A 25,954-nucleotide genomic window follows, 5' to 3' on the forward strand; every position below is an offset into this window, starting at 1 on the left:
TATTGAAATCATGCCATCTAATTTGTCCTATATAGACGACTCATGGAATAACTTATCAGATTTGGAGTTGTAAGGATTGGAGAAAAAAGTATGGTGAGGACAACTAAATGTCTAATTAGTTAAACATTGGGGAGGCAGGTATGTTTGGAATCCCATTGTCAAGGTATGTTACCAAATGCAAAGATTCAAACGTTGAAAGTGAGAAACTCAAACCGTACCTCCATATTTGTTGACGTTGAATTATCTCATACAAGGAATATTGGTGCGGAGTGTTGCAGACTGAATTACAGCATAACGATGGTGAAAAACATAATGAGATGGAATGAAATATTTTTGTATTATTCAGCCTTCCAGAGAGTCCTTACAGTAGAGTTGGTGGAATTTTGTATGAATTTTACAAGGAAGAAGAAGCTTTATACAGACTAATATTCAAGGTGCAAAATTACAAGAAAGACCCTTAACTCCGATTCAACTTCTTTCTTTGAGCTGTCAACACTAGCAGCTGCCACGTGCTTGTCCTTCAACACCCCCGTAAGTTGGAGCGTACAAGTCTTGTAAGCCCAGCTTAGATACAAAGGAATAAAATTGGGTATGAGGCAAAGGCTTGGTGAAACCATCTGCTACTTGATTGGATGATGTTACTGATAAAAGCTTCACCACCCCTTTGTTAACCATCTCTCGCACAATATGACAATTTATCTCTATATGCTTTGTCCTCTCATGGAATACATGGTTCTCCGCAATTGCCACCGCTGACTTGTTGTCACAATATATAGAGTGGCAGGCTTGCATAGCTGAATTTGTAAGTCCTAAAAAAGGTATAGCAGCCAATTGACTTCACAAACCGTAGTAGCCAAGGCCCTATATTCGGCCTATGATGAGGATCTAGATATTGTAGGTTGCTTTTTGAATTTCCAGGATATTAGAGACTCTCCTAGGAAGACACAATATCCTGTGATGGATTTCCTAGAATCATAGCAGGCTGCCCAATCTGAATCTGAGAAAACCTGTAACTGTAAAGCTGAGTTTGAAGAATATGAGATCCCTTTTCCAGGAGCAGCTTTGAGATAACGCAGAACTCTGTGTGCTGCTGCCATGTGCTTCTCTGTGGGAGCATCAATAAACTGGCTTACTTGCTGCACAGCAAAGCCTATATCAGGTCTTGTTGTTGTTAGATAGAGTAACCTCCCAACCAGCCTTCTATAAAAACTAACATCCTTTAAAAGAACATCATCATTATGTGTTAATTGCTGTCAGGGAACCATTGGAATGCTAATCGATTTACATTCAAGAAAACCATTTTCCTCGAGGATATCCAAGGTGTATTTCTTTTGGCAAAGATTCAAAGTATCAGCATGTCTAACAACTTCTATTCCCAGAAAATATCCCAAAGACCCAAGGTCTTTAATTCTGAAGGTATTGTCCAAGAACTCCATCAATTTAATTAACTATAGGTTCCATATCACTACTGGCTACCAAATTATCATCAACATATATAAGAATTGCTATAAAACTATCACCATTTCTGGTGAAAAGGGATGGGTTGGATTTGGACTGCACAAACCCAATGGTCTGTAAAGATGAAGTTAATTTGGCATTATCTGACTAGCTTGCAAACCTGGTTAGGCTTATCACTTTGAAAACCAGGGGGTAAAGTCATATATACATCTTCTTCCAAATCACCATGTAGGAAAGCGTTGTTGATATCAAGTTGATGATGAACATGCCATCCCTTGATCATAGCAATCGCTAGGAATGTCCTGATTGTTGTCATCCTAGCTACAGGGGAGAGTGTCTCAAGGTAATCAACCCCCAGCTGTTTTGTATACCCTTTGGCAACCAACCTTGCTTTGTACCTCTCTATTGATCCATCTGCCTTCAATTTAACTTTGTAAACCCATTTGCAACCTATGGGGTTTTTTCCTGGTGGCAACTCAGTGAGCACCCAAGTGTTGTTGTCTTGGAGAGCTTGAATTTCAGCTCGCATGGCTTGCTTCCAACATTCATGTTTAATAGCCTGATTATAGGTTTTGGGTTTAGGGATGGAAGACACTACTGTAGCAAATACTCTATGTGCTGGGGATAAGAGACTGTAGGAGACCACATTGGATAAGGAGTGTGGTGAAGTTCTGTTGGTTATCACACTATAACAATAATAATCATGTAGCCTTGTAGGAATACACCTTGTTCTGACAGATCTTCTAGGTTGAATTGGAATCTCAGTTGAAACGTTGTCTATTGTGTTCCCTTATGATCTAGTGTCTGCTATTTCAGGTTGAGCTGAAATCTCGGTTATATTAATGTTTGTTGTATTCTCAGTTGAAGTGATGTATGTTGTCTGGTGTTGCGTTGGGATTTCAACTGAATCAGTATCTGCTGTTGGTATCAACTTATCAAGTCCAACATCTGCTCCAGTGATTGGAATTATAGGTAGAGAAGGATTGAAGGCTTCTGTAATTTGCTCATCATCATTCTTGGTGTAGAATCAGTCTTGAAAGGGAAACATTCTCCATAAAACTTCACATCCCTACATAAAATGTATCCTTTGACATTGTTGGTAGCCCCACAAATATGCATTTCCTGCTCCTTGGAGCCATCTTGTGTCTTGAATATGGGCTAGTGGAGGCATAGCATAGACATTCTAGCACTTTGAGATTACTGAGATCAGGTGGTTTTCCATACAATCTGATGTGAGGAGTTGACTAACCAATAATAGGTGATGGCAACCTGTTAATCAGGTAAGTAGCATGCATGACAGAATGACACCCCAAAATTCTAGGGAAAGGTTAGCCTCAAAACTCAAAGCCCTTGCCACATTTAGAATATGCTGGTGTTTTCTCTCCACCACATGCAACATTTTGGTGTGGTGTATTTACACAAGATTTCTGGTATATAATCCCCTTTTCAGCATAGAATTCTCTCATATCAAACTCATTCCCATTGTCACTTCGAATAATTTTTATGTTGGCACCAAATTGGGTTTGTACAACATTATGAAAATTTCTTGATCAAAGACCTCACTTCAGATTTGTTTATCATCAAATGCAACCATGTAAATCTTGAAAAATCATCTACCATAGTTAAAAAATAATGCTTTCCTTGCAAAGAACAAATAGGAAAGGGACCCCAGATGTCAACATGTATTAGCTCAAAACATGCATTAGATGTAGATGTACTCATGGGGAAAGGGGATCTCTTGTGTTTAGCATAGTGGCAGGCATCACATATCAAGGATTTAACAGTAAACTTGGGCAAATCAGATAACAAATGCATTTTATTAGAGGGAAAGTGTCCCAGTCGTTGATGCCAAACCTTAACACTAACAACATTACAATGCATCATAAAGCTACTATCAATTCTCAAGGATTTCTTTACTGGAGGGTGCAAACAGCAAGTAGAGCCCCCCTTGTTCTTTAGCAAAACCAGTCATCATTCCAAGATTGTCCTGTATTAAGCACTAATTAGCCATGAACACCAATTTACAATCAGATTGTTTAATAAGCTTGCTAGCTGAAATAATATTGAAGGTGAAGGAGGCATGCATAGAACATTCCTTAGTAACACTGTGTCATTTAATCTAACATCCCCTATATGGGACACAGTGATAACCTCACCATTGGGCATACTGACCTGAACACCCTCAACTGAATGATAAGCATCGAAGAATTCAGGAGAACAAATGATATGGTCTGTAGCTCCAGAATCAAGAATCCAAGAAGTCGAGGAATATAAGATAGAATTCATATACTTGCCTTCTGCAAAGTTCTCTTGTTAGGATTGAACTTTGGAGTGAGTCCTGCATTGGGAGAGATGGATACAGTAGCTGCAGTAGAAGAACATTGATCGACCACCTTGAGTCTATAGTAGTGAAATTAACTTCTGAATTTGCTCAGCTGATATATTAGCATCTGTAGGAGTTGAGTTAACGGTGACTGCAGCTGCTGATTGTCCCTACTGGTGTTGTTTCCCTTTGGAATTATAACCTGGAATACACCCCGGAAGATATCCATGTTTCTTATAACATTTATCTACAGTATGGCCACTCATGCCACAATGAGTACATTTGGTAGTCTTCACATTCCCATTATTAGAGTTGAAACTCCTTTTTCTAACAATGTTGTTGATGGCAGCCACTATGTCTTCATTAGCAGTTGTAATTGAAGATGCTTGTATGGAATTAGCACCACTGATTTCAAGGTTATTCAACCCTAGATTGGCTAAGTTCAATTGCCTTTCCACTTTCAATGTCATAGAAAACACTTTATATGCACCTCAGGCAGTGGATCAATAACTAGGACACCTGACTTAAGTGTACTAAATTCTTAATTCAAACCCATCAGGAAGCGGATGATTTGATCTTCCTCAAGCTCTTTTCTTATTTCATCAACTAAGTCACAAGAACTTCTAGGATTACACTTGCACACTGGAAGTGGTCTCATATCACTCATTTCCTCCCATAGTGTTCTACATTTGGTGTAGTAATCTGTGACACTCATATTTCCATGTTTCAATTTGTATATCTCATCTTGCAACTGAGAGATCCGATGTGGATCTCCCTGAGATAATCTACGTTTCAGGTCATCCCAAATGTCTTTAGAATGCTTAAAATGCATCACACTTTGTGCAATGGATGGACTAAGGGACTTAAGAATCCAGGAACTTACTATCAAATTGCAGCGCCTCTAAGCAGTATAGTGCGGTTGCTCCTGACTTGGAATTGGTATGCTTCCATCAACCAATGCCAATTTATTTTTAACTTCCAGTGCCATCTGCATTGTAATGCTCCAAGTGTTGTAGTTTGTGGTTGATAGTGGAGGATTAATGAGAATCGCACTTGGATTCTCATTGACATGGAGGAACAATGGATCGTCTAGGTCTTCTGAACTGAAATTTCTTCGAGAAATTGCTGGATTTGTTGTATTCCTCTGCGGAATTGATGTTGGAGGTGTTCGCAGCGGAGATCAATCCGCCGGTGAAGACTGTTGCCATGCTGCGCTTGTTTCTCTGGTCGCCGAAACGGCAGCGGCGTAGTTGGTCCATCGTCGCTCTGATACCATGTTCCAGACTAAATTATAGCATAACGATGGTGAAAACAGAATGAGATGGAATGAAATATTTTTGTATTATTCAGCCTTCCAGAGAGTTCTTATATTACAATGAAGAAGAAGCTTTATACAGACTAATATCCAAGGTGCAAAATTACAAGAAAGACCCTTAACTCCTCTTAACGGATTCAACTTCTTTCTTTGAGCAGTCAACACTAGCTGCTGCCACGTGCTTGTTCTTCAAAACGGAGCGGAGTGGGTCGGGCCCATGGTATAAAAGTATTTTTGTACATTTACATATCTAGAGATGCCTATGAATATGTTGTTTGTATCTCTAGGAGTTTTATCACCATCACAATTAACACACAATGTTGGCTATGATTGTATACCTTGTAGTTATCTTTTGAAAACCTTATTTTTAGATTGTCATCACTTAGTTGGCTAATACTAATGAGAGTTTAGTCCGTCAACGAGGAAATTAATACTTTTGCATTGTAAGCTTTGGTAAGCCACGTACCTTTAGTCTTTAGAGTACGTATCAGTTGCGATAATCTTTCCTTTGGCTTTGTCTCTAAGAGTGGCATGTACTCCATCAAGGTATCATATATTCTCAAGATTGTAGAGGTTTCTAGTCTTGTGATGGGAACAACCAATGTCAAAATACTAAACATCAACAGTACAAGATCTTTAGTTTTGGAGGTGTATGTTAGTTACTTGTTGTATTTTTTTTTTCTTTTTGTACCCATTATATATGCTTGATATTGGGATTCTTGTTGAAGAATAGGCGATTCCTCCTTTGGTAACAATAAGTTTGAATGTGACCAAGTTTTTTGCAGTATTAGCATATGAGTTTTATGGTGTATGGGCAGTATGGTGTTGTTTGTGGTGTTGAAACACCCTTCCTGTTCAAAATTTGTAACGCAGTTCAAAATTTTCCTATTCTGCGGGGCAATCTACCCTTAAGGAAAAAAAGCCAATTTCACTATAAGTAATTTTAAAATACAAGTTATGTTAGATATATTAAATATAATATATTTAATATAATATATATTAAATATAATATAATATATCTATAATATATATTAAATATAATATATCTATATATTATATTTATATATATTGAGAAGAGAGAGAGAGAGGAATAGATAATTTTATTGATGATTAGAAATGCTTGAATAACAAATCTATTTATACTAGATAAGATAATTCAAATGCTAAAATAAAGGAGTTAATGCTCCATGTAAAGCTAACATCATAGCCATGTACTGCACCTATAATTACTCCCATTATTTTTAACCAATTAACTAACTACTTGGTTTAATATTACTAATAATAATATTATTATTATTATTATTATTATTATAACATTGCCTCCTTTAAACCAAGTTGGATATATTGGTCATCCCAATTTCCTTCTTCAATTTAAAAAATGTCTTCGTCTTCAAGTTGGACATACTGACTTGTATTTCGTTCTGTAAACCCACTTTACTCCAATTGGCTTCTTCCCAGGAGGTAAATCTGTTAACTCCCAGGTACCATTCTTTTCAATGGCACGTATCTCCTCATCCATCGCCTTAAGCCAATGAGTTTCTGTAGCAGCCTCCTCAAAAGTTAAAGGATCACAATCTGCAAAGAGAGCAAATTGAATAATCTCTTCATCAGACAGGTCATTATCTTGACCCAAAACATAATCTTGCAAGCGAGCTGGTAAGTGGCGCTCGCGCTGAGATCGTCGAACTGACGATTCTGGCTGTGAAGGAGACTGGACATTATCTGAAATCGGTTGCTCTTCAATAATATTTTCAACAGCAGGAATAACAACTGAACTTTCATCTTTAGCTAACCAATCCCAAGCACCATATTCATCAAAAGTGACATCACGACTTATAACAACCTTTTTAGTTTTAGGATTGTATAGTTTATAAGCCTTTGAAGCGTCACTATAACCAATGAATATGCATTTCTCACCTTTATCATCCAACTTCTTTCTCAATGGATCTGGCACATGTGCATATGCCAAACATCCAAAAACCTTGAGATATTTGATAGAGGGTTTTCTCCCACTCCAAGCTTCTTCGGGTGTCTTATCCCGGACACTCTTAGTTGGACACCTATTCAACACATAGACAGCACAAGCAACAGCTTCTGCCCAAAGAGGTTTAGGCAGATCCTTGGATTTCAACATGCACCTTACCATATCCATGATAGGACCTATTCTTCCTCTCAGCCGCTCCATTTTGTTGTGGAGTGTATCTAGCTATCATCTGATGTTGAATACCCTTCTTCTTCAGAAAATCATCACAGGCAATATATTCTGTACCTCTATCAGTTCTCAAGATTTTAATTTCATAACCACTCTGCTTTTCAACAAAAGCCTTAAATTGTTTGAAAACATCACATGCTTCAGACTTTTGCTTCAGAAAGTAAACCCATGTTTTTCTACTGAAATCATCAATGAAAGTAATAAAGTACTTACAACCTCCATGTGAGGGAACCTCCAACGAACATAGGTCTGAGTGAATAATCTCCAACTGTTTTGTAGCTCTCCTTGACTTGCCCACGGGAAAGGGATCTCTATGCTTCTTCCCAATCACACAAATCTCACAGATACGATCAGGGACATTCACAACAGGTAAATCAGAAACAAGTTCCTTTCTCACAAGATAGTTTAATCCAGAGAAATGAAAATGCCCAAACCGCATATGCCATAACCAATTATCATCACAAACTTCAGAACTAAAGCAATCAAGGAGAGTATGCTTAATTTTCAAAGGAAATAGTCGATTTTGGGACATATTTACCTTTGCAATCAAAACTCCTTTAGCATCTTCAATCGTACAACACCCCTGAGCAATATGTATCTTATATCCTTTTTCTGACAGCTGACCCATACTCAACAAATTTTGGTCTAGTTCAGGAACATAGAACACATCGGATATAAAATTTTGAGTACCATCCTTTAGCTGAATAGAGATTTTACCTTTTCCCAAAATTGGCACCTTTGACTTATTGCCAAATGTCACTTCAGACCGGATTGATTCATCCAGTTCAGAAAACAATTCTTTCTTACCACACATATGGTTACTACACCCAGTATCCAAGAACCATATGTTTTTATCTGCAGAAAAACTATCACTGGCCAAAAGTAAGGTTTCAGAATTCTCACCAGACTTTTCAGCAGTATTTTCAGCAATGTTTGCTTGATTTCCACGATTGTTGTGCTCATTATACCAACAATCTGCAATCTTGTGCCCATACTTGCCACAATTGTAGCAATGAAATGGAAATTTACCTTGTTTGGTATTACCTCCACCTCTTCCTTGGTTGGAGTTACCACGTCCTCCTCCTTGGTTGAAGTTACCACGACCTCTTCCACCAGAACTTCCTCTTCCTCTTCCACGACCTCTACCAGATCCTCCACCTCTTTGATTAGTGCCAGTCACATTAAGGGTGACTTGACTCTTCAAAGCTTCTTCTGCTAGTGGTTCCGATTTTGACGCAATCCTGTCAATATGACTTTCTACCATACCTTTCAGCTCTGCAATTGATAAGAGCTCGGTTTTGTGTGACTCTGTTATTGAAGCCACCACATGGTCATACTTCATCGGCATAGTTCGAAGAACTTTTTCAACCACTGCACCATCTTCAATCGTATCTCCATATAGGCTCATCTTATTCACCATATCAATAAGACGAGTGAAATACGCATCTACTGTTTCTGTAGAGGTCATCTCACAATTATCATACAACCTTCTCAACGACTGCAACTTAGACTTCTGTGCCCGATCGACTCCTTTGTGTGACACCTTTAAGATGTCCCAAGCTTGTTTTGCTGTTTGAGCACGAGCTAATTGCCCAAAAATGGAATAATGAACACCTTGGTGAATCTGACCCAAGGCCAATTTATCTCGCCGTATAGCGCCTGCTTCAGCTCCTTCGGGTACACCGGGATCAACAAAGCTCCAAAGATTTTGAGCTTGCAAATGTGTGGACATCATAATTTGCCAATAATTGTAATCGAGGTTCCCGTCCAATTTGGGACCCGACCATACAATATTGAAATTTGTGGCCATAATTCACTATGAAAAATACCTCGGGGTTGAAAGGTTAACTGGCTCTGATACCAAACGGATTTTCATATTACATGCACTATTTTGTAACCCTATGTACCTAAGTACTACTCTCTAGTGAATTTGAACAGTAATAATTCAACTATTTGTCTTTGCTTTTCTTTTAAAGATATTTTGATATTATTCCTTTTCTTAGTTGGATTTGTAGTGGCATTAATCCTTATTCCTCTGTGATTGTAAGTCTTATTTTGACTTTGGATTTTTTGCCAAACAATTTTGCCAAATTTATGTGTAACAATATTTATAACACTAAAACACTTCAAATATTATTCAAGCTTCCAGGGTAGTATATTTGAAACAATAATCACCAATAATATACTAACATATAAACTCCAGCAGAAAATGATTTATTTTAATTTGCTTCAATAATTCTATTTCTGCATGTTGGATCACAAGGCTATCCCTACCCAGTTTTAACCAAGAAAGGACAACTACTTGAAGCTGCTTCAATGGTGGAACCATCATTGCTAGCTCCTTTGACAAGACTTCCCAGCAGTTCTCCCCTGTCATAGAAGAATTCAACCTTCACAACCTTGGAGTTTTCATCAATCTGCATCATTATCACCATATATATGTATAAGAAATAGATCAAAGCCACAATTGGGTGGATTGGATTAACTTGTACAGGTTATAAATGATGAATCAATGAGCAGCTAGCTCAAGAACTTGATCATCTTCAAAATTCATATCAATTGTATATTTGCCTCCATTAAGGCTCGATCTCATAACCTCCCACATAAGAGAAGTCACTACATGTCATCTGAGCACAAAGTGCTTAGCAGTTAATACCTAATTTAATCTTGATTTTCTCAATTTAGTCGTAAAAAAGTTTTTGGACTTAATTAGGTCTTAAACTTTGATGGTTTTACATAATTGAGTATCGGCAGTCATAATCAATGGCTAAATTAAATTTAGAAAAATCACTATAGTCAAGAACTAAAATTGGTTAAAACCACTAATAGTTACTACTTAGTTAGATGACTAAATTAGATAAAATCATTATAGTCGATGATGGATTTGAGTGTTGCACTATGTTTAGTTGTTTATCTATCTGGTTGTCGTCAGATAATATCCTACTTAAACCAATTGGTGATAAGTGGGTAAACATTAATCATTTAACCACATCCCTGAACATTAATCATTTCACCACATAATCACTGCGCCACCTCTCGGATCGAGCAAGGGTTGAACTCGCCCAACCCGGCCGACACCCAACAGTCGAGCTGAGTACTAAATTGATACTAATAGAGGGGAAATTACCAAGCTATCCCAATAGAGGATTCAATTACGTAAACCCATCAATATTCAGTACCCAGTTAATCACAAAAAGACATTTAGGACTGAATCGAGAAAAATCACTATAGTCGGATAATCGTTATGCTGTGGAACTGTGTCCACCTTGTAATATATGTTCATAATTATAAAGCTATATATTCATAATTACTGAACTATATGTTTATAATTATAAAACTATATATTAATAATTTTTGAACTTCATATTCACAATTATTTAATCTCTATATTCATAATTACAGAACTAAATTGAAGCATGTGCTCCATCTCAACTAAAAGTCTAAGCTAATAGTTGGGTTTCACATTAATGGTTATATGCTCAAAAAATTATATGTTCATAATTATATTCACAACTCTATGTTCATAATTATAAAATTATATGTTCATAATTTTTGAACTATATATTCATAATTATGAACAATTTTAGAACCGTGTCAACCTTACAAGGTGAACACAGTTCCAAAGCAAAATTTGTCATAGTCGAAGACTAAATTGGATATTAACTCACCCATTTACCATTCAACTTAACTACCTGTAAGTTGAAAGCAGCTTTCTTATCCAAAAAATCTTATCTAATCAACATCTGGAGATAATGGATGAAAATATACATACATTTTTTTTTTGGTAGAGGAAAATATACATACATGAGCCTAAATTTAAAGATATGATGGATCATATATAGATGCACCTACCTCAAAAATGGACATTCCATAGAATTCAACCATTTCCCCTGTAGGAGCATGTCCTTTGAAAGGACCCTCCATGAATCCCCAGTGCCTGAACTTGTATACAATGGAGGGTGGCCCCGAGTAAACCTGGAGAACCTCCAAGGCAAACCCTCTAGGAAATGCTGTGGTGAATGCCCTGTGGGCCGAATCCACAGTTTCTTCTGCTGGGTTAAAGCACCTGAACTTCTCCGGCAGTGATGTTTGTAGCAGTGAGTTGTATCCTCCACCCAGTTTTTGTTTTTCCTCCAAGGTAAGTAATCTTCTACCTGGAATTAATATAATTCAACACATATCAAATATTAGGATCAAGCGCCCTTTATCGACTTCCATCCAACAATCTCCTAGCCACAGGATGTTAGATTTGACATTTACCGGCCTCCGACTAGACTCGGCTTTAGTTCGATTCCCAGCCACCGGGTCCTAAACTTGACCTTTATTAGCTTCCGCCTAGAAATCCTCCAGTCATCGGGTGCTAGACTTGGCTTTTTCCGGCCTCCGCCTAACGATCCTCCAACCACCAAGTACTAGACTTGGTCTTTATTGGCTTTCGCCTAACATTCCTCCAGTCACCGAGTGCTAGACTTGGCTTTTACTGGTCTCCGCCTAACGATCCTCCAATCACCAAGTACTAGACTTGGTCTTTATTGGCTTCCGCCTAACATTCCTCAGTCACCGGGTGCTAGACTTGGCTTTTACCAGCCTCCGCCTAACAATCCACCAACCACCAAGTACTAGACTTGATCTTTATTGGTCTCCGCCCAACAATCCTCAATTACCAAGTTCTAGACTTGGCATTTACTGATTTCCACCCAACAATCCCCCAACTACCAAGCGGTAAATTTGGAATTCACTGGCCTCCACCAACATCACTAACAAATTTTCCACTCCATCTATTTGTGATATTTTTGACAGATGAGATGAGACTAGAGTGAAGAGATTGGTTCTAACCATTAAGACTGAATAGATACTTTTTGGGATCAATTGTCTTGTAGTCTTCTGGGGAGATTTTGTGAAACATCTCCATCTCCCATGTCTTCACAAGGTTTTGCACCTTTTCTCCCAGTGAACCTGCAGGCCATATCTGTTCCAAAAATTTCAAGTATAATCATATTAATCAATTTGTTTGTTCATCTTCAATATGAGTTAATACCTAATTTAGTCATGGACTATAATAGTTTCTTTTTTATTTAGTCCTAAATATCTTTCTTTATATGCTTAATTGGGTGCTCAATTTTGATAATTTTACCTAATTGAGTCCTCTACTACCAAATCAAGGATTAAACCGATTAAATTAAGTAACTATAGTGATAACTAAATTGTGCATTAAATCGTTATAATTAAGGACTAATTTGGATTAAACCACTATAGTCAAAGATTAAATTGGGTATTAATAGAGAGAAAATGACCAAATTAGTTACAAAGGACCTAATTAAGTAAAACTATCGAAATCGTCGAGTATCCAATTAAGTACAAAAAGTTGTTTAGGACTAAATCGATAATATTATTATAATCGAAGACTAAATTGAATATTAATTCTGTTGAATATATTGTTTGGGGTTGTACTATGCATGAACATACCTTGGTTCTGCCTTCCTCAAAGAGCTTGTTTACGACGTCGTAATTAGGAGGTGCTCCGTATCTCCAGTTGATGTCCTTCACTTCCTCTTCACTCAAGTATGATCTGTATTCATCTCCTTTGGCACTTGGAACTAATGCCATTATTTCTGAACAAAATATGTGGTCTTCACAGTATAGATAATTGAAACTAAGCTCAGCCTTAGCTTGTTCATAAATAGATGCAAATGCAACCCAAGCCTTGACTTGTCAATTATTATGGTCCACACAGCTGCATGGACGATACTATTAAATAATTTACGTTCAGTATACAAAAAATATATTTTTAATATATTAAAAAAGTGCATTGTATTCAGAGAAAATATATTATTTGAGTACTGAAAGTATATTACTTTGTAAAATGTACCTTCCATACTCGAATAATGTACTTTTAATATATTAAAAATATACTTTTTTTTTATGATTCACACAGCACTGTATAGACTATGATCCGTACAATAATTTGCCTTGACCTGTTCATCATTTACTAGTGGTCAACAAAACGCAACCGTGTTCTAGCTAGTAAAAATATCTAATTATTTTATTTTTCTTTTTTGGTGGTACAATGAACTTTGGTTTGGTTGGTGCAGTATATCTGATCTTCACAATTGGATGTTGATTGAATCTTTATCTTTAATTTCAAAATAGGTGGATATTCAATTCATATTTTTTTTTGAAAGGAATCAATTCATATTTTTAATTTAAAGAATTTAAAATATCTAATTTATTTATTTTTCTTTTTTGGTGGTACAATGAAGTTTGGTTTGGTTGGTGCTGTAAATCTTCACAATTCGATGTAGATTGAATCTTTCAATTAAAATTTTTATAGGCTTTAATTTCAAAATAGGTGGATATTCAATTCATATTTTTAAAAATAGATTGGTATTCGATTAGGACATTTAAATTGTTTTTTTAAACCTCTACTGACGGTTCCTTCACTGAGGCTTGATCTTATGACCTCCCATATTTATTTATTTTTTTGGTACAATTGGAACCTTCAAGAGAAGGTGTTAGCGAATCCTTGGAACCGGCTTACTAACCACATCTGCTCCTAGCACGAAATTAAGCTCAGTCGGGGGCGAGTCCAGAATGGTGGTTCTCCAGTCAATACTTTGCCCAAAGTTGGCAAGCCAATCTGCACACTGATTCTCCTCACTCATTATGTGGGTAATTTTTGTCATGTTGAATTTACTGATGAGATCAAGACAATCCTTTACTAATGTAACAACTGTCTCTTCCATGCTAGCCTCCCTATTCATCATTGCAACCACAGCCGTTGAATCCATTTTGACCCAAATCTTGTTGAATCCTTTTTCTCAAATAGAGCCGTAGACCCTCCCTTAGGCCCCAAAACTCCGCCGAGAAGCTGCCGGTCGAACCAACTTTGGTTGCGAAGCCCATGACTCAACGCCCGTGCTCGTCCCTGATGAGACCCCCAGCGCTAGCCATGCCCGTATTAGTTTTTAAGGCACCGTTCGTATTAAGCTTCATCAATCTGGGTTGAGGAGGTTTCCATCTGATCCACTTCCAGCAGCCTTGGATGACACCTCCATGATTCACAATGAGAGACATGGCCTCCTTTGCTATAGAAAGCGACATCTCAATTATTTGCACGTGAGTATCACTTTTGTTGTTGAAAATCAATCCATTTCTTGTTTTCCAAATCAGCCAGAGAATGTAGACAAAGGTTATGTTCCAAAGCACGCCATCCTCAATCGTTTTTTTGCTAGCGCAATTATTTTTTAATTTATCCAAGAGTTAATAGGTTTGAAGATCGCTGAGTCTGTCCCTCCGTGGTTTCTCACCAAATACCAGCAATCTGCGGCGAACGGGCACTTCCTGAAGATGTGATCTACTGATTCTTCTTCATCCGGGCATCGCTTGCAAGAGGCATCAGTAGTGATGTTTCTGTATCTCCTCTCTACACCAGTGAGGAGCTTCCCTTTCAACAGCAGCCAAAGAAACGTCTTCACATTCTTTATACATTTGAGCTTCCAAATCTAGTCCCAGCTTTCTTCATCATTCGAGGAACCTACAATAGCGTTATAAGTAGAGAGGACCGAGAACGTACCTGTTGCGCTATCAGGCCATACCAGTCTATCTGGCGTTGATTCTTTTATTGGGATTGGAGTGGCTCTAATTTTGTTAACTAGCTCGAGTGGCAGAACTTCTAACAGAAAATCCACATTCCAAGCTCTATCTTCCATAATGAAGTCACTAACTTTTATATTCCAGAGCTCCTCAAAGATATCAATATTCGGTTCAAGACTAAGAGGCTTGTCACTGACCCACCAATCGGACCAGAAATCCAGAGAATTACTGTTACCCACTCGCCATCAGCCCCCGGTTTCAATGATCGATCTCCCTTTGATGATGCTCTTCCAGCCCCATGAAGAAATCGAAGGGGGGCTGGAAGCGAAGAAATTGTCCTCACGAATATATTTTTGCTTCATGGAATTCACCCACAATTTATCTGGATTATTAAGGACTTGCCACGCAAGTTTAGCCAGAAGGGCGTGGTTAAAGTCCCTGGCCATTCGGGAACCCATTCCACCTTGATCTTTAGGGCTGCAGACTTCCCTCCAATTGACTAGGTGAATTTTTCTTTTTGTCTCATTAGAGCCCCAGAGAAAATTCCTGCAAATTTTGTTAATATCATTACAAATACTTACCGGGAGCGCCATAGATTGCATGGTGTAGACCGGGACTATTGCTAGTGCAGATTGAACAAGAACTCGCCGGCCTACTAAGCTTAAGGAATCAGCTTTCCACTTATTCAACTTCCTTTTCATATTGTCGAGGATGTAACTAAAGTGGCTTTTATTAATCTTTTTTTGGAGAATTGGGATCCCCAAATATTTGCCCAAATTTTCAGTGACCGGAATATTGGACATGTCCCCCATCCTTCACTTCAGCCTATTAGGGATGTTAAGAGAGCAATAGATAAGAGATTTAGAAAAATTGATATTTAAGCCTTACCAGTGAGAGAATCTATTGAGATAGTACATGGTGGTAACAATTTAATTTTCAAAAACTTCCCCAAAGAGTATCAAATCTTCAGCGAAGAAGAGATGTGAGACTCCAATCCCTCCTCGTGAAATATAGACTGCCTTCCACCTTTTTACCCGAACTTGATCCTGTATAAGATAGGACAATTTTTCCATAGCAAGTATAAAGAGATAGGGGGCAGGGGGTCATCTTGCCTCAGCCCTCTGCCTAATTCGAAAGGTCGCAGTTTTTCCCCATTCCAAAGGATATTGATTGTACTTTCTTTGAGAGAAAATAAAATCAGATTAATCAGCCGTCCGGGGAGCCCAAAATCAGTGACCACGGTATTCAGGAAGCCCCAATCAATGAGCCCAAAATCAGTGACCATGGTATTTAGAAAGCCCCAATCAATATTGTCGTAGGCCTTATGCAGGTCAATCTTCATAACCAACGAGCCTTTCTTACCTTTTCTGTGATTGATAGTATGAATAACCTCCAGAGTAAGCACCTCCCAGAGAGAAATCTATTCTGGTGAGGACTAGCAAGCTTGATCATTAAAGGTCTCAACCTTTAACCAGCACTTTTGAAACAATTTTAAAGATGACGTTAAGTAACGTGATAGGCTGAAAGTCAGCGGCACTTTCCAGGTTGGGTTTTTTCGGGATGAGGGTAATGAAAGATTCAAGGAAGCTTTGCGGTACCTTGCCTGAGATCAAAGCCTCGTTAACAAACATAGTGAGACTCATACCTACATCCTCCTAATAATCTTGGTATAAGGTAGCCTGAATCCCGTCTGGTCTTGGGCTACCCAGTCTTTTCATCCCGAAGACTGCTTTCCTGACCTCATCCATATTAGCCGGTCTGGTAAGGCTATTGGCTTCGTCTGGACTAATTCTCAGCCCTGTATAGGGATCTGGAGGTTGCACCTCTTCCCGGCTGACACTGCAAAATAAATTTGAGAAAAAAATGAGTAACGTGGCCCTTTGAGTATATTAGCCTCGGAATTACTCACCATTGATTTTAAGGGATCTGATTCGCCCTCTATTTCTCTGAAGAATAGTGGAACGGTGATAGAAATTAGTGTTTTTGTCACCGTCTTGAATCCACGTCTTTCTGGACTTCTGGAACCAGAGAAAATCTTCTTGCGGGAGAGTTAGGTTGAGCTCATAGATTAGCTTTTTTTTTTTCAAGGACTTGAAGCCCTCTGGATCTGTTATACCAGGGGGATGCTTGTATGCCTTGAATTCTTGCTTGGAGAAGTCTCTTTCTTTTAAAAATATTGCCGAAAACATCTTCGTTCCATTTCTTGCTCATATTCGTAACCTCATTAATCGCTCCCACCACATTATCGGGATGATTTGACCAAGCTTTTCTCCAGACCTCTCTGTAGTCCTCTCGAGTGAGCCATGCCCCCTCAAAACGAAATGGTTTATCATTGCGGTTAGAGCTGCACCTGCCACCTGAATAAAAGAAATGGGGTGGTGGTCGGAGTGGGTTCTAGTCAAGACTCTCGCTTTGGCTTCCGGGAATGACTCATGGGCTTCGATATTCCAAAAAACACAATCAAGATTACGTATAGTGGCTCTGTGGCCCCCAACTTGCCTGATCCAGGTAAAGTTAGGGCCTGACGAAGGGACTTCCATAAATCCACAATCTTCGTAGGCCTCACAGAATCTAGTCATATTGTTCATGTTCACGTGGTCACTTCCCCAATGATCCAAACTGCGGTTGCAATGTCATTAAAGCCTCCAAGCATCACCCGAGGCCCTATCCTAGAGGCACCGAACACTTTACACTCTGACTAGAACACTTCTTTAGCCCTCATGTTGGGCCTAACATATGCAAAAGAGATGTGGACTTGAGAGCTTCCACCTCCCAAAACTCTACAATGAATTTTGTTTGGGAGTAGCTCTTAACCACTTCAAGATCCAGGATATCCCTGTTCCAAACTAAAAGAAGCCCCTTGCAAAACCGAGGGTGTTAACCATAAAGGAATTGTGAACCCCAACATACTAAGGTTTTAAGAAGCTTGTCGGCCTTATTGGTTTTGGTTTCAAGGAAACAAATAGCCCTCACATCCTTATTGGCTAAGAGGCCTTTGGCGTGGCGGATAGTTCCCTTGTTACCAACTCCCTAACAATTCCAAGCCACAATGATCATTGACAACCATTACTGCGATAAGGAAGTTTGGCCACCACCTTCCTCATGTGTAATCCTATTCACAGTCACCGGAGCTGTACTCCCTGAGGCTTGGGAGACGTGATCAGCACTCAACACATAACCAAAAATAAATGAGTCCGCCGTGACATTTTGACCAGGTGGATAATGTCTAGCCATTAAAGTCTCAACTGACATCTAGCTTTTACCACCTCCACTAACTGCAACCACCTTATCATTGTTGGTTGTTGCTGTCTGCTTAAGGCCTTTTCTTTTCCTTCTGTTTAGAGTCTTCCCCGTTTTGGTTTTTATTCGCTGCGCTAGCTTCCCCATCCACAAACACTAGAGTTTCGTGGAGTTCTTCAACATCCTGCAAAACAGAAAAACCATTACTCACAGGAATAGGAGCTGGGGCGGTACTTACCTGGCCTCTCTGATTGGTCGTTTACTTAGTAGCCGGAGATCGCCCACCAGCCGTCGACTTTTTGGCATTGTTTCCTTTCCTCCTTTTCCTTAGATGCTTTCCCTTTCGAATTTTTATCTTTTTTACGTCTTTTTCCTTGAGGCTTATCAATTTATAGGAAACAATAATCCAAGGGCCATACTTTGCTGGTATTTTTGTTGGCAACGTAGCTTGCACACCATCGTCTCTACTGTTTCCTGAGGAGGTTGGATGAGACATGCCCTACCTCTCCACAATCGAAGCAGATAACGTGGAGCCCTTCAAATTCCACACACTGGACTCTGTCACCGATCCAAACCATCAACACAAGAGGCCTGAGGAGATCAATTTCGATTGCTGCCCCGACGAACTTGACTTTTTCCACCTCGGCTGTAGTCATGTCGAGCTTAATTGGTTTACCGATTAGATCCAAGATTTTCTTAACCGAACACTATCGCGGCTCAGTACCTAAGTCCATCCAAGAGCACACTACTTAGACGCAGTACCTAAGTCCATCCAAGAGCACACTACTTCCGATTGCTGCCCCGGCGAACTTGACTTTTTCCACCTTGGCTGTAGTCATGTCGAGCACTTGACTTTTTCCACCTCGGCTGTAGTCATGTCGAGCTTAATTGGTTTACCGATTAGATCCAAGATTTTCTTAACCGAACACTATCGCGGCATTGGTTTACCGATTAGATCCAAGATTTTCTTAACCGAACACTATCGCGGCTCAGTACCTAAGTCCATCCAAGAGCACACTACTATCTAACATCACGACTTTAGACGAGTGAGTATGTTGAAACACTATCGCGGCATTGGTTTACCGATTAGATCCAAGATTTTCTTAACCGAACACTATCGCGACTCAGTACCTAAGTCCATCCAAGAGCACACTACTATCTAACATCACGACTTTAGACGAGTGAGTATGTTGAAAGCTGGAGCTGGAGGTTGTCCACACTGGTAGTTTTTTAAAAATAGTCAAGAATGGGATTTGAACCCATGCCCTTTCGGACCAATACCTGAAACTGGCGCCTTAGACCAACTCGGCCATCTTAACTCATTAATAACCACTTAGTATTAATTACTTATATCTACTTGCATCTGTAAGCATTCCACACCAGTAGTTTTTAAAACACTGTCAAGAATGGAATACGAACTAGTACCTAAAACTAGCACTTTAGGCCAACTCGGCCATCTCAACTCATTTAACGATTACTTGGTATTAATTACTTATATCTACTTGTGTCTAACATAAGCAAAGCATTCATAGAGTCATATATTAAGCTTGAAGGCTCTACTATCAATAATCTTCCCTCTAAAAATCTTTTTTCTAATAGGATGTTTGGTTCATGGAATAGGTCAGAAATGGAATAACATTCCTTGGAATAGACCTATTCCATCGTTTGGTTGGATCATTTTGCCATGGGAATAGCATGCCTAAGAATGAGCTATTACCTTCGCAAGGGGAATAGCCATTCCTAGGGGGCCTTGGTATTAGCTATTTCCATGTCCTTAGGAATAGCTTTTATATCACAAATACCAAAAATATCCTTTACACATTATATAATATTTATATTTATTTAATAAATATAGTATGATGGGGATAATTCACCCGTGTATATGTAAAATGTATGTACGGTCTATAATATGTATGAACAAGGTAGTAGACAAGAGGATATAGCAAGATGAACCTCTTTCATTAATGTAGTTCTTGCATGTTTAGAGAGAAGGGAGAGAGTTGTGTTGTGCTCTAGAGAGTGTGTGTGTCTCTAGGGAGGAAGAGGAGACGCCCCCTTGACTTGGAGAGCTAAGGCCCTATTTATAGGGTTAAGCGTAGGCAAGTTTGACCTTGACCCGTGGACTGGGACCCGAACTGTTTGACCCCGACCCAAACGAAAGCACGGAGCGTACGGGGAGCCTGTACCCAGGGTATATTCCCTATCATGAAGCCCCCCCAGTCCGTGCCCTGAGGATGAGCTAGCGAGGAAGGGTTCGGGCTGGAAAACTGATTATACGGTCCGTGACTTACGCCGGTTGCCTCGTTAAAAACCTTAAGCTAATAAAAAACCCAGTGGAAAATTTTTTTAGCTTAGGAAAAAAGAGCGCAACGCTAAACGCAGTCTGGTGGACAAAAGAAAGGGATTGCCCGACCTAGGGGTCGATTTTGCAACATGATTCGCGAGGTCGAATCTCTACCGATCGAGTGGCCAGGAAGCTAACTAAGATCGGGAGATCGGGTTAGCTGCGATCTAGAGGTCGACTTTACCGGTTTACCAACCGGGTTGGTAGATACGACTGGAAGGTCGGATTTATTTGCGATTTGGGGATCAAACTTTCTATGACTTAACACTAGGAAACCCGATGGTCTAACGATAGCGAGATGCGCTTGGTTTGCGATTTGAAAGTCCTAGGCGGAGGGACACTTGGAGACCCGATGGTTTAACGATAGCGAGACCGGGAAGGTCATTTTGATCGGGACTTGATGACAAGACCGGGGAGGTCGATCTACTCCTTTGATCGGGACTCGATGACGAGACCGGGGAGGTCGATCTACGAGACCCGAAGGTCGAACGGAAAACGAGACCGAGAAGGTCGCTTTGCTCGGGAAGCACCTTAGTGCTCGAACTCCACAGGCTGAGGGAGCGCACTCTACAACCTTACTAGTGTAGCCCCCCACTCCCTTAGTTGCGAGAATCGTCAACCTAAGGGAGTAGATATGACAGTTTTCTAAGTTTGCTTTGCAACTTAGATTGCAATCAGGGAATGACCCGACTAATCTCATGATGTCGATGCATCAAACTATACTTAGGTACCGATGGTTGATTTGCCTAACTTGTAGGACTTGGAGGATTTACGAAGATTGGATTTAACGATCAATAGACCGGACCTCTTAGTATGATAGAGGGTTTGCATGCTACTCGGGAAGCACTTCAGTGCTCAAGCTCCATAGGCCAAAGGAGCATGCTCTACAACCCTATCAGTGCAGCCCCCCATTCCCTTATTTGCGAGAATCGTCAACATAAGGGAGTAGGTACGATAGCTTCCTTAACAGGACTTAGAGCGCCGGTGGTGGCAATGCCAACTGGACCGGACTTAGGGCGCCGGTGGTGGCAATGCCGACCTAACTGGACTTATCACGCGACCAACTTACACACTTGATCGCGATACAATTTACAAAGCAACTTAAACTAGTAAGTTACAAATTCTAAAAAATTGTACTTCGTTTGGTCGAAGCGACCTATTATCCGTGTCGAACGGATCCGGACTTATGCCTACATTTGTAGGGCTTCTTGGCCTACCGACCATGCCGGGACGGACCCGGGCTTATGCCTACGTTCGTAGGGCTTGTTGGCCTACCGACCATGCCGAGACAGACCCGGGCTTATGCCTACCCTCGTAGGGCTTCTTGGCCTACTGACCATGCCGGGACGGACCCGGGCTTATGCCTACGTTCGTAGGGCTTGTTGGCCTACCGACCATGCCGGGACGGACCCGGGCTTATGCCTACCCTCGTAAAGCTTTTCGGTCTACCGACCGTGCCGGGATGGACCCGGACTTATGCCTACCCTCGTAGGGCTTTCGGTCTACCGACCGTGCCGGGACGAACCCGGAGCTATGCCGGTGATGGCAAAGCCAATCTAACCGAGCTTTAGGTGCCGGTGGTAGGAATACCAACCTAACCGGGCTTATTGCATACTTAATTCACTATTCTATTTTAGGTACAACTACAAGGCCTTAACCTATACAAATTATAATCTAATGTACTAAAAAAAAAATTACAATAAAAAATGTTACAAATTCTAAATGTTACAATTTAGAATCTGCCGTGCATATATGTTACGGAGTATATTGTAATGCCCAAAGCTTCCAATTTTTAAATTTGCAATGCTCATAAATATGCCTTTCAGAGTACCAAGATTTGGGGAAGCCTCCACCGCCCATCATGAGCCAATGTCGTTCCATCCAGCACATGTTTTCCCATTTCTTTTTTTTTTTGTTTTTTTGCTTTCCTCAATGCACCGCCCAAATCCACCACTCTTCTTGCATGCAACCTGCCATCCACCTTCTTCTGTCTTCTCACACTACCAACTCTGCTTTCGCTATCCGTCTGCCGCTGCACGTCACCGGAGAACGAGTTGGAGAAGAAGTGTGGTCTGGGAGGCGGAGGCCGGAGTGTATGATGCAGCCACTAATCCCCCTCAGAATACAAAGATCAGAACATAGTCGAATTCCGCTGATTTCTCGAACTGGCTTTCCCATGGATTTCGTATAGTTAAAGCGATCGAGGGCCTCCGATGATCGTGGAACTCCTGGCCCGTACGAACGACGGCAGCCGTATGGAGATCCGGCGACGATTGCAATGGAAACATTAACGGTGATGGCAGTGGCGTTTCAGGTCGAAGGAGAGAGAGGGAAGGGACGCGGTCGACGGCGGTGGTGATGGTGACGCAGCTTCATCTCCGGCGAGCAGCGTGCATGGTGATGGTGGTCGGCAAAGTAGATGATGGAGAGATGAGGGAGACGGGTGGCGGAGCTGGAATCTCCGGTGGTGATGCAAGCGGTGGTTGCATGCCGACGGTCAGGTTGTCCTCCGGTCACCTCTGCTTGCATATTGGCTGAACAGAGCGTGGAGAGGCGGGGAGATTGTAGACCGCTTATATTTGTTGTCTCAAATCAGGTGGCAGTGTCGTCTTCCCAACAAGGTCACTGGAAAATCTTCTAAACACAAGTTTTTGAGGGAACATAGTTCGTAGGGAAAATTGAAAATCAAAGACTTATTTCGGCGCATTGATATGATGCTTGCTCATGGAAGGCTTCCAAAATCCTCATTTGACTTCAAAGGACTTGATTTGTTGAGAGGCGACGGATGCTCGTTGCTTGGTGGATGGCGCTTGGCGACGCGGTGGAGGCGTGGAGCTGGCGTTCGGCAGCAAGAGAGGCGGCAACAGGCGATCCGTCTTCTTCTTCATTGAGTTGGAATCTTTTGGAATTTTCTGGGCTCTGGCTTCTTGCAGCAATTTCAAGCAAAAAAAAGGAGCCATTTGATAGAATAAATCCAGGCAGTGAAGAGGTGTTTTTTTTTTTTTTGGCTAGAACTTACAGAAATTCTGGAGATTCGTAGTAGAATTTCTTCATTTCAGACGATTAGATGAACACAACCTTTTTGTCGCGATCCCTACGGACGGCGCCATTTGATGGGGATAATTCACCCGTGTATATGTAAAATGTATGTACGGTCTATAATATGTATGAACAAGGTAGTAGACAAGAGGATATAGCAAGATGAAACTCTTTCATTAATGTAGTTCTTGCATGTTTAGAGAGAAGGGAGAGAGTTGTGTTGTGCTCTAGAGAGAGTGTGTCTCTAGGGAGGAAGAGGAGACGCCCCCTTGACTTGGAGAGCTAAGGTCGTATTTATAGGGTTAAGCGTAGGCAAGTTTGACCTTGACCCGTGGACCGGGACCTGAACTGTTTGATCCCGACCCAAACAAAAGCACGGAGTGTACGGGGAACCTGTACCCGAGGTATATTCCCTATCATAGTATATTATATAAATGTATATATTTAATTAATTAAAATTTTTATCCATCAATCTATGACAATTCATATATATATATATATATATATATGTAAATAAAAAAAATTAATTGTATAAGACTCCTTAATTATGGAGCCTTGGCTCCTAAATTAAGTAGTCTGCTCATTTGCATGCCTAGCGGATGGGCATTGCAAGCTTGCCTAGCGGATGAGCATTACAATTGAAATTATGGAGCCTTGAGACTCCTTTTAATTTCTTACTTCTCCAACCGATGTGGGATAAGTGAGAAAATAAATATGTATTTGTATAATAATAATAATAATAATAATAATAATAATAATAATAATAATAATAATTATTATTATTATTATTATTATTATTATTATTATTATTATGTATAAGGGTATTTATGTCTTTAAAACATATTCCATTTCTATTCCTTTAACCAACCAAACACTGGAATACAATTACTAAAGTCTATTCCTTCAGCCAACCAAACAACAGAATACAATTCATATTCTATTCCTTACCTATTCCATTCCATGTGGAATAGCATTCCTATTCCCTCCAAATTCATTCCATGAACCAAACATGCTGTAAAAAGTTCCTCCTGGTTTGGTAAGTTACTGGTGGCTTCCACCGATTGTGGACTTTCCTTGCATGGACACCATGGAAGGAGATCTGTCGTTGACCACCCCTCCGACGGCGGAGGGGGAACTGGGAAAGGCTTCGCGCACAGGGAAGAGGATTAAAATCCTTAAACGCACCTTTGCCATGACCTCTCATACGAGAGAGTCACTACATGTCATCTGAGCACAAGGTGCTTGGCAAACTCTATTGGTGTTTGATTTAGATTAGTTTTTAAAAGTATGTTGTTATTCAAAAACTTATTAACTTTCAATAGTACTCAAAAAAAAAAAATCTATATCAAATTAGGATATTTATATATTTTTATTCCTCAAATATAAATATTTGAAATCCAAACATCCAATTCCAAACTTTTTAACTTTCTCTATAAACTTTTTTTCTTGTTTGGAACAAATTAAACAAACTTTTCATTTGAGAAATTTACAATACGGTTCTTAACTTTTATAAATACTCAAATACATTGACATCTTTGTTATGTTCATATTCATTTATAAAAAGAAAAGAATATCATTGTTTATTTTGCTACGAACAACCTATTTGTAGCAATATTTTTTTGCTACAAACAAGCTACCGTTCTAAACAAAAATTTGTTACTTGGAATAGCAACAAGACTTTGATGTTGTTCGTACCAAAATTGTATATAATTATATCTTAAATTTTGTATTTCTTGAAATATTTTTAAGCAATTATATATATGTTTATACAAAATTATATTATTTAATGTAGATGTTGCTTAAATTTTATATTTCAAATATTCACTAACTACTTTCTTTTCCTTTTCTAAGTATATCCTACTTATAAGAACCTGTGTACAGATATCGTTGCTAACTATGAAGATTTAGCATTATTTGGGAGTAATACGTACTACCATAGGAATAAACTCTATCGGATTGGGTAATGAAACTGATGGAAGAACCTAAGGCGTTGAAGAAGATAATCAGTATAGAATTGATCAATTACAATTTGATTTTGTTAATGACAGATTTACACAAAACAATTTACAATGCAAGTAGATTCCCAAGATCCGTCATTCTCACAATATGCTCTTCATCAATACTTCAAGAGAAAATGTGGAAGCAATTTCAACAACGTATTCTACCAAAAAAAAAAGGGTTGAATATGAGGGAATAGTAGGTTAGTTGATGAAACACATCAATCTATTATTTTAGAGAAATTATCTAATACTCTTGATTCAATTGCGGTTGGTATAATAGTTTAATGAACAAAAAGAAAAAAAGAAAATAATTATTGGAATGCTATTAATAAATTTCCGAACTTGAATAGTGACACTTGTTTCAATACTATTGAAAGGTTGAACACGAAATCAAAGATGGATATGTTTCAAAGAGTTAATTCCAGCAATG

The 25,954-nt window shown here is 39.5% G+C and overlaps 2 protein-coding genes across 3 annotated transcripts; both read right to left on the reverse strand.

Moving 5' to 3' along the window:
- Positions 1–872: 872 nt before the first annotated feature.
- On the reverse strand, positions 873–1,987 carry LOC109184713. Its single transcript, XM_019334751.1, has 2 exons — positions 1,619–1,987; positions 873–1,250 (listed from the first exon to the last, which is right to left on the reverse strand). The coding sequence occupies exons 1-2, from the start codon at positions 1,985–1,987 to the stop codon at positions 873–875; spliced, it is 747 nt and encodes a 248-aa protein (XP_019190296.1).
- A 7,428-nt stretch (positions 1,988–9,415) lies between these two features.
- On the reverse strand, positions 9,416–23,682 carry LOC109184851 (pathogen-related protein-like). 2 transcript variants are annotated; one of them, XM_019334910.1, is made up of 5 exons: positions 23,671–23,682; positions 12,775–12,920; positions 12,145–12,277; positions 11,161–11,462; positions 9,416–9,725 (listed from the first exon to the last, which is right to left on the reverse strand). In XM_019334910.1, exons 2-5 carry the CDS (start codon positions 12,913–12,915, stop codon positions 9,579–9,581), a joined length of 723 nt encoding a protein of 240 aa, XP_019190455.1. In that variant the 5' UTR covers positions 12,916–12,920; positions 23,671–23,682; the 3' UTR covers positions 9,416–9,578. The 2 variants fall into 2 exon arrangements, with proteins under 2 accessions (XP_019190455.1, XP_019190454.1); XM_019334909.1 differs by lacking the exon at positions 23,671–23,682 and having other exon boundaries at positions 12,775–12,955.
- Positions 23,683–25,954: the final 2,272 nt, after the last annotated feature.

The sequence above is a fragment of the Ipomoea nil genome, unplaced genomic scaffold (assembly GCF_001879475.1).
Source record: "Ipomoea nil cultivar Tokyo-kokei standard unplaced genomic scaffold, Asagao_1.1 scaffold1286, whole genome shotgun sequence".
NCBI lineage: Eukaryota > Viridiplantae > Streptophyta > Magnoliopsida > Solanales > Convolvulaceae > Ipomoea > Ipomoea nil.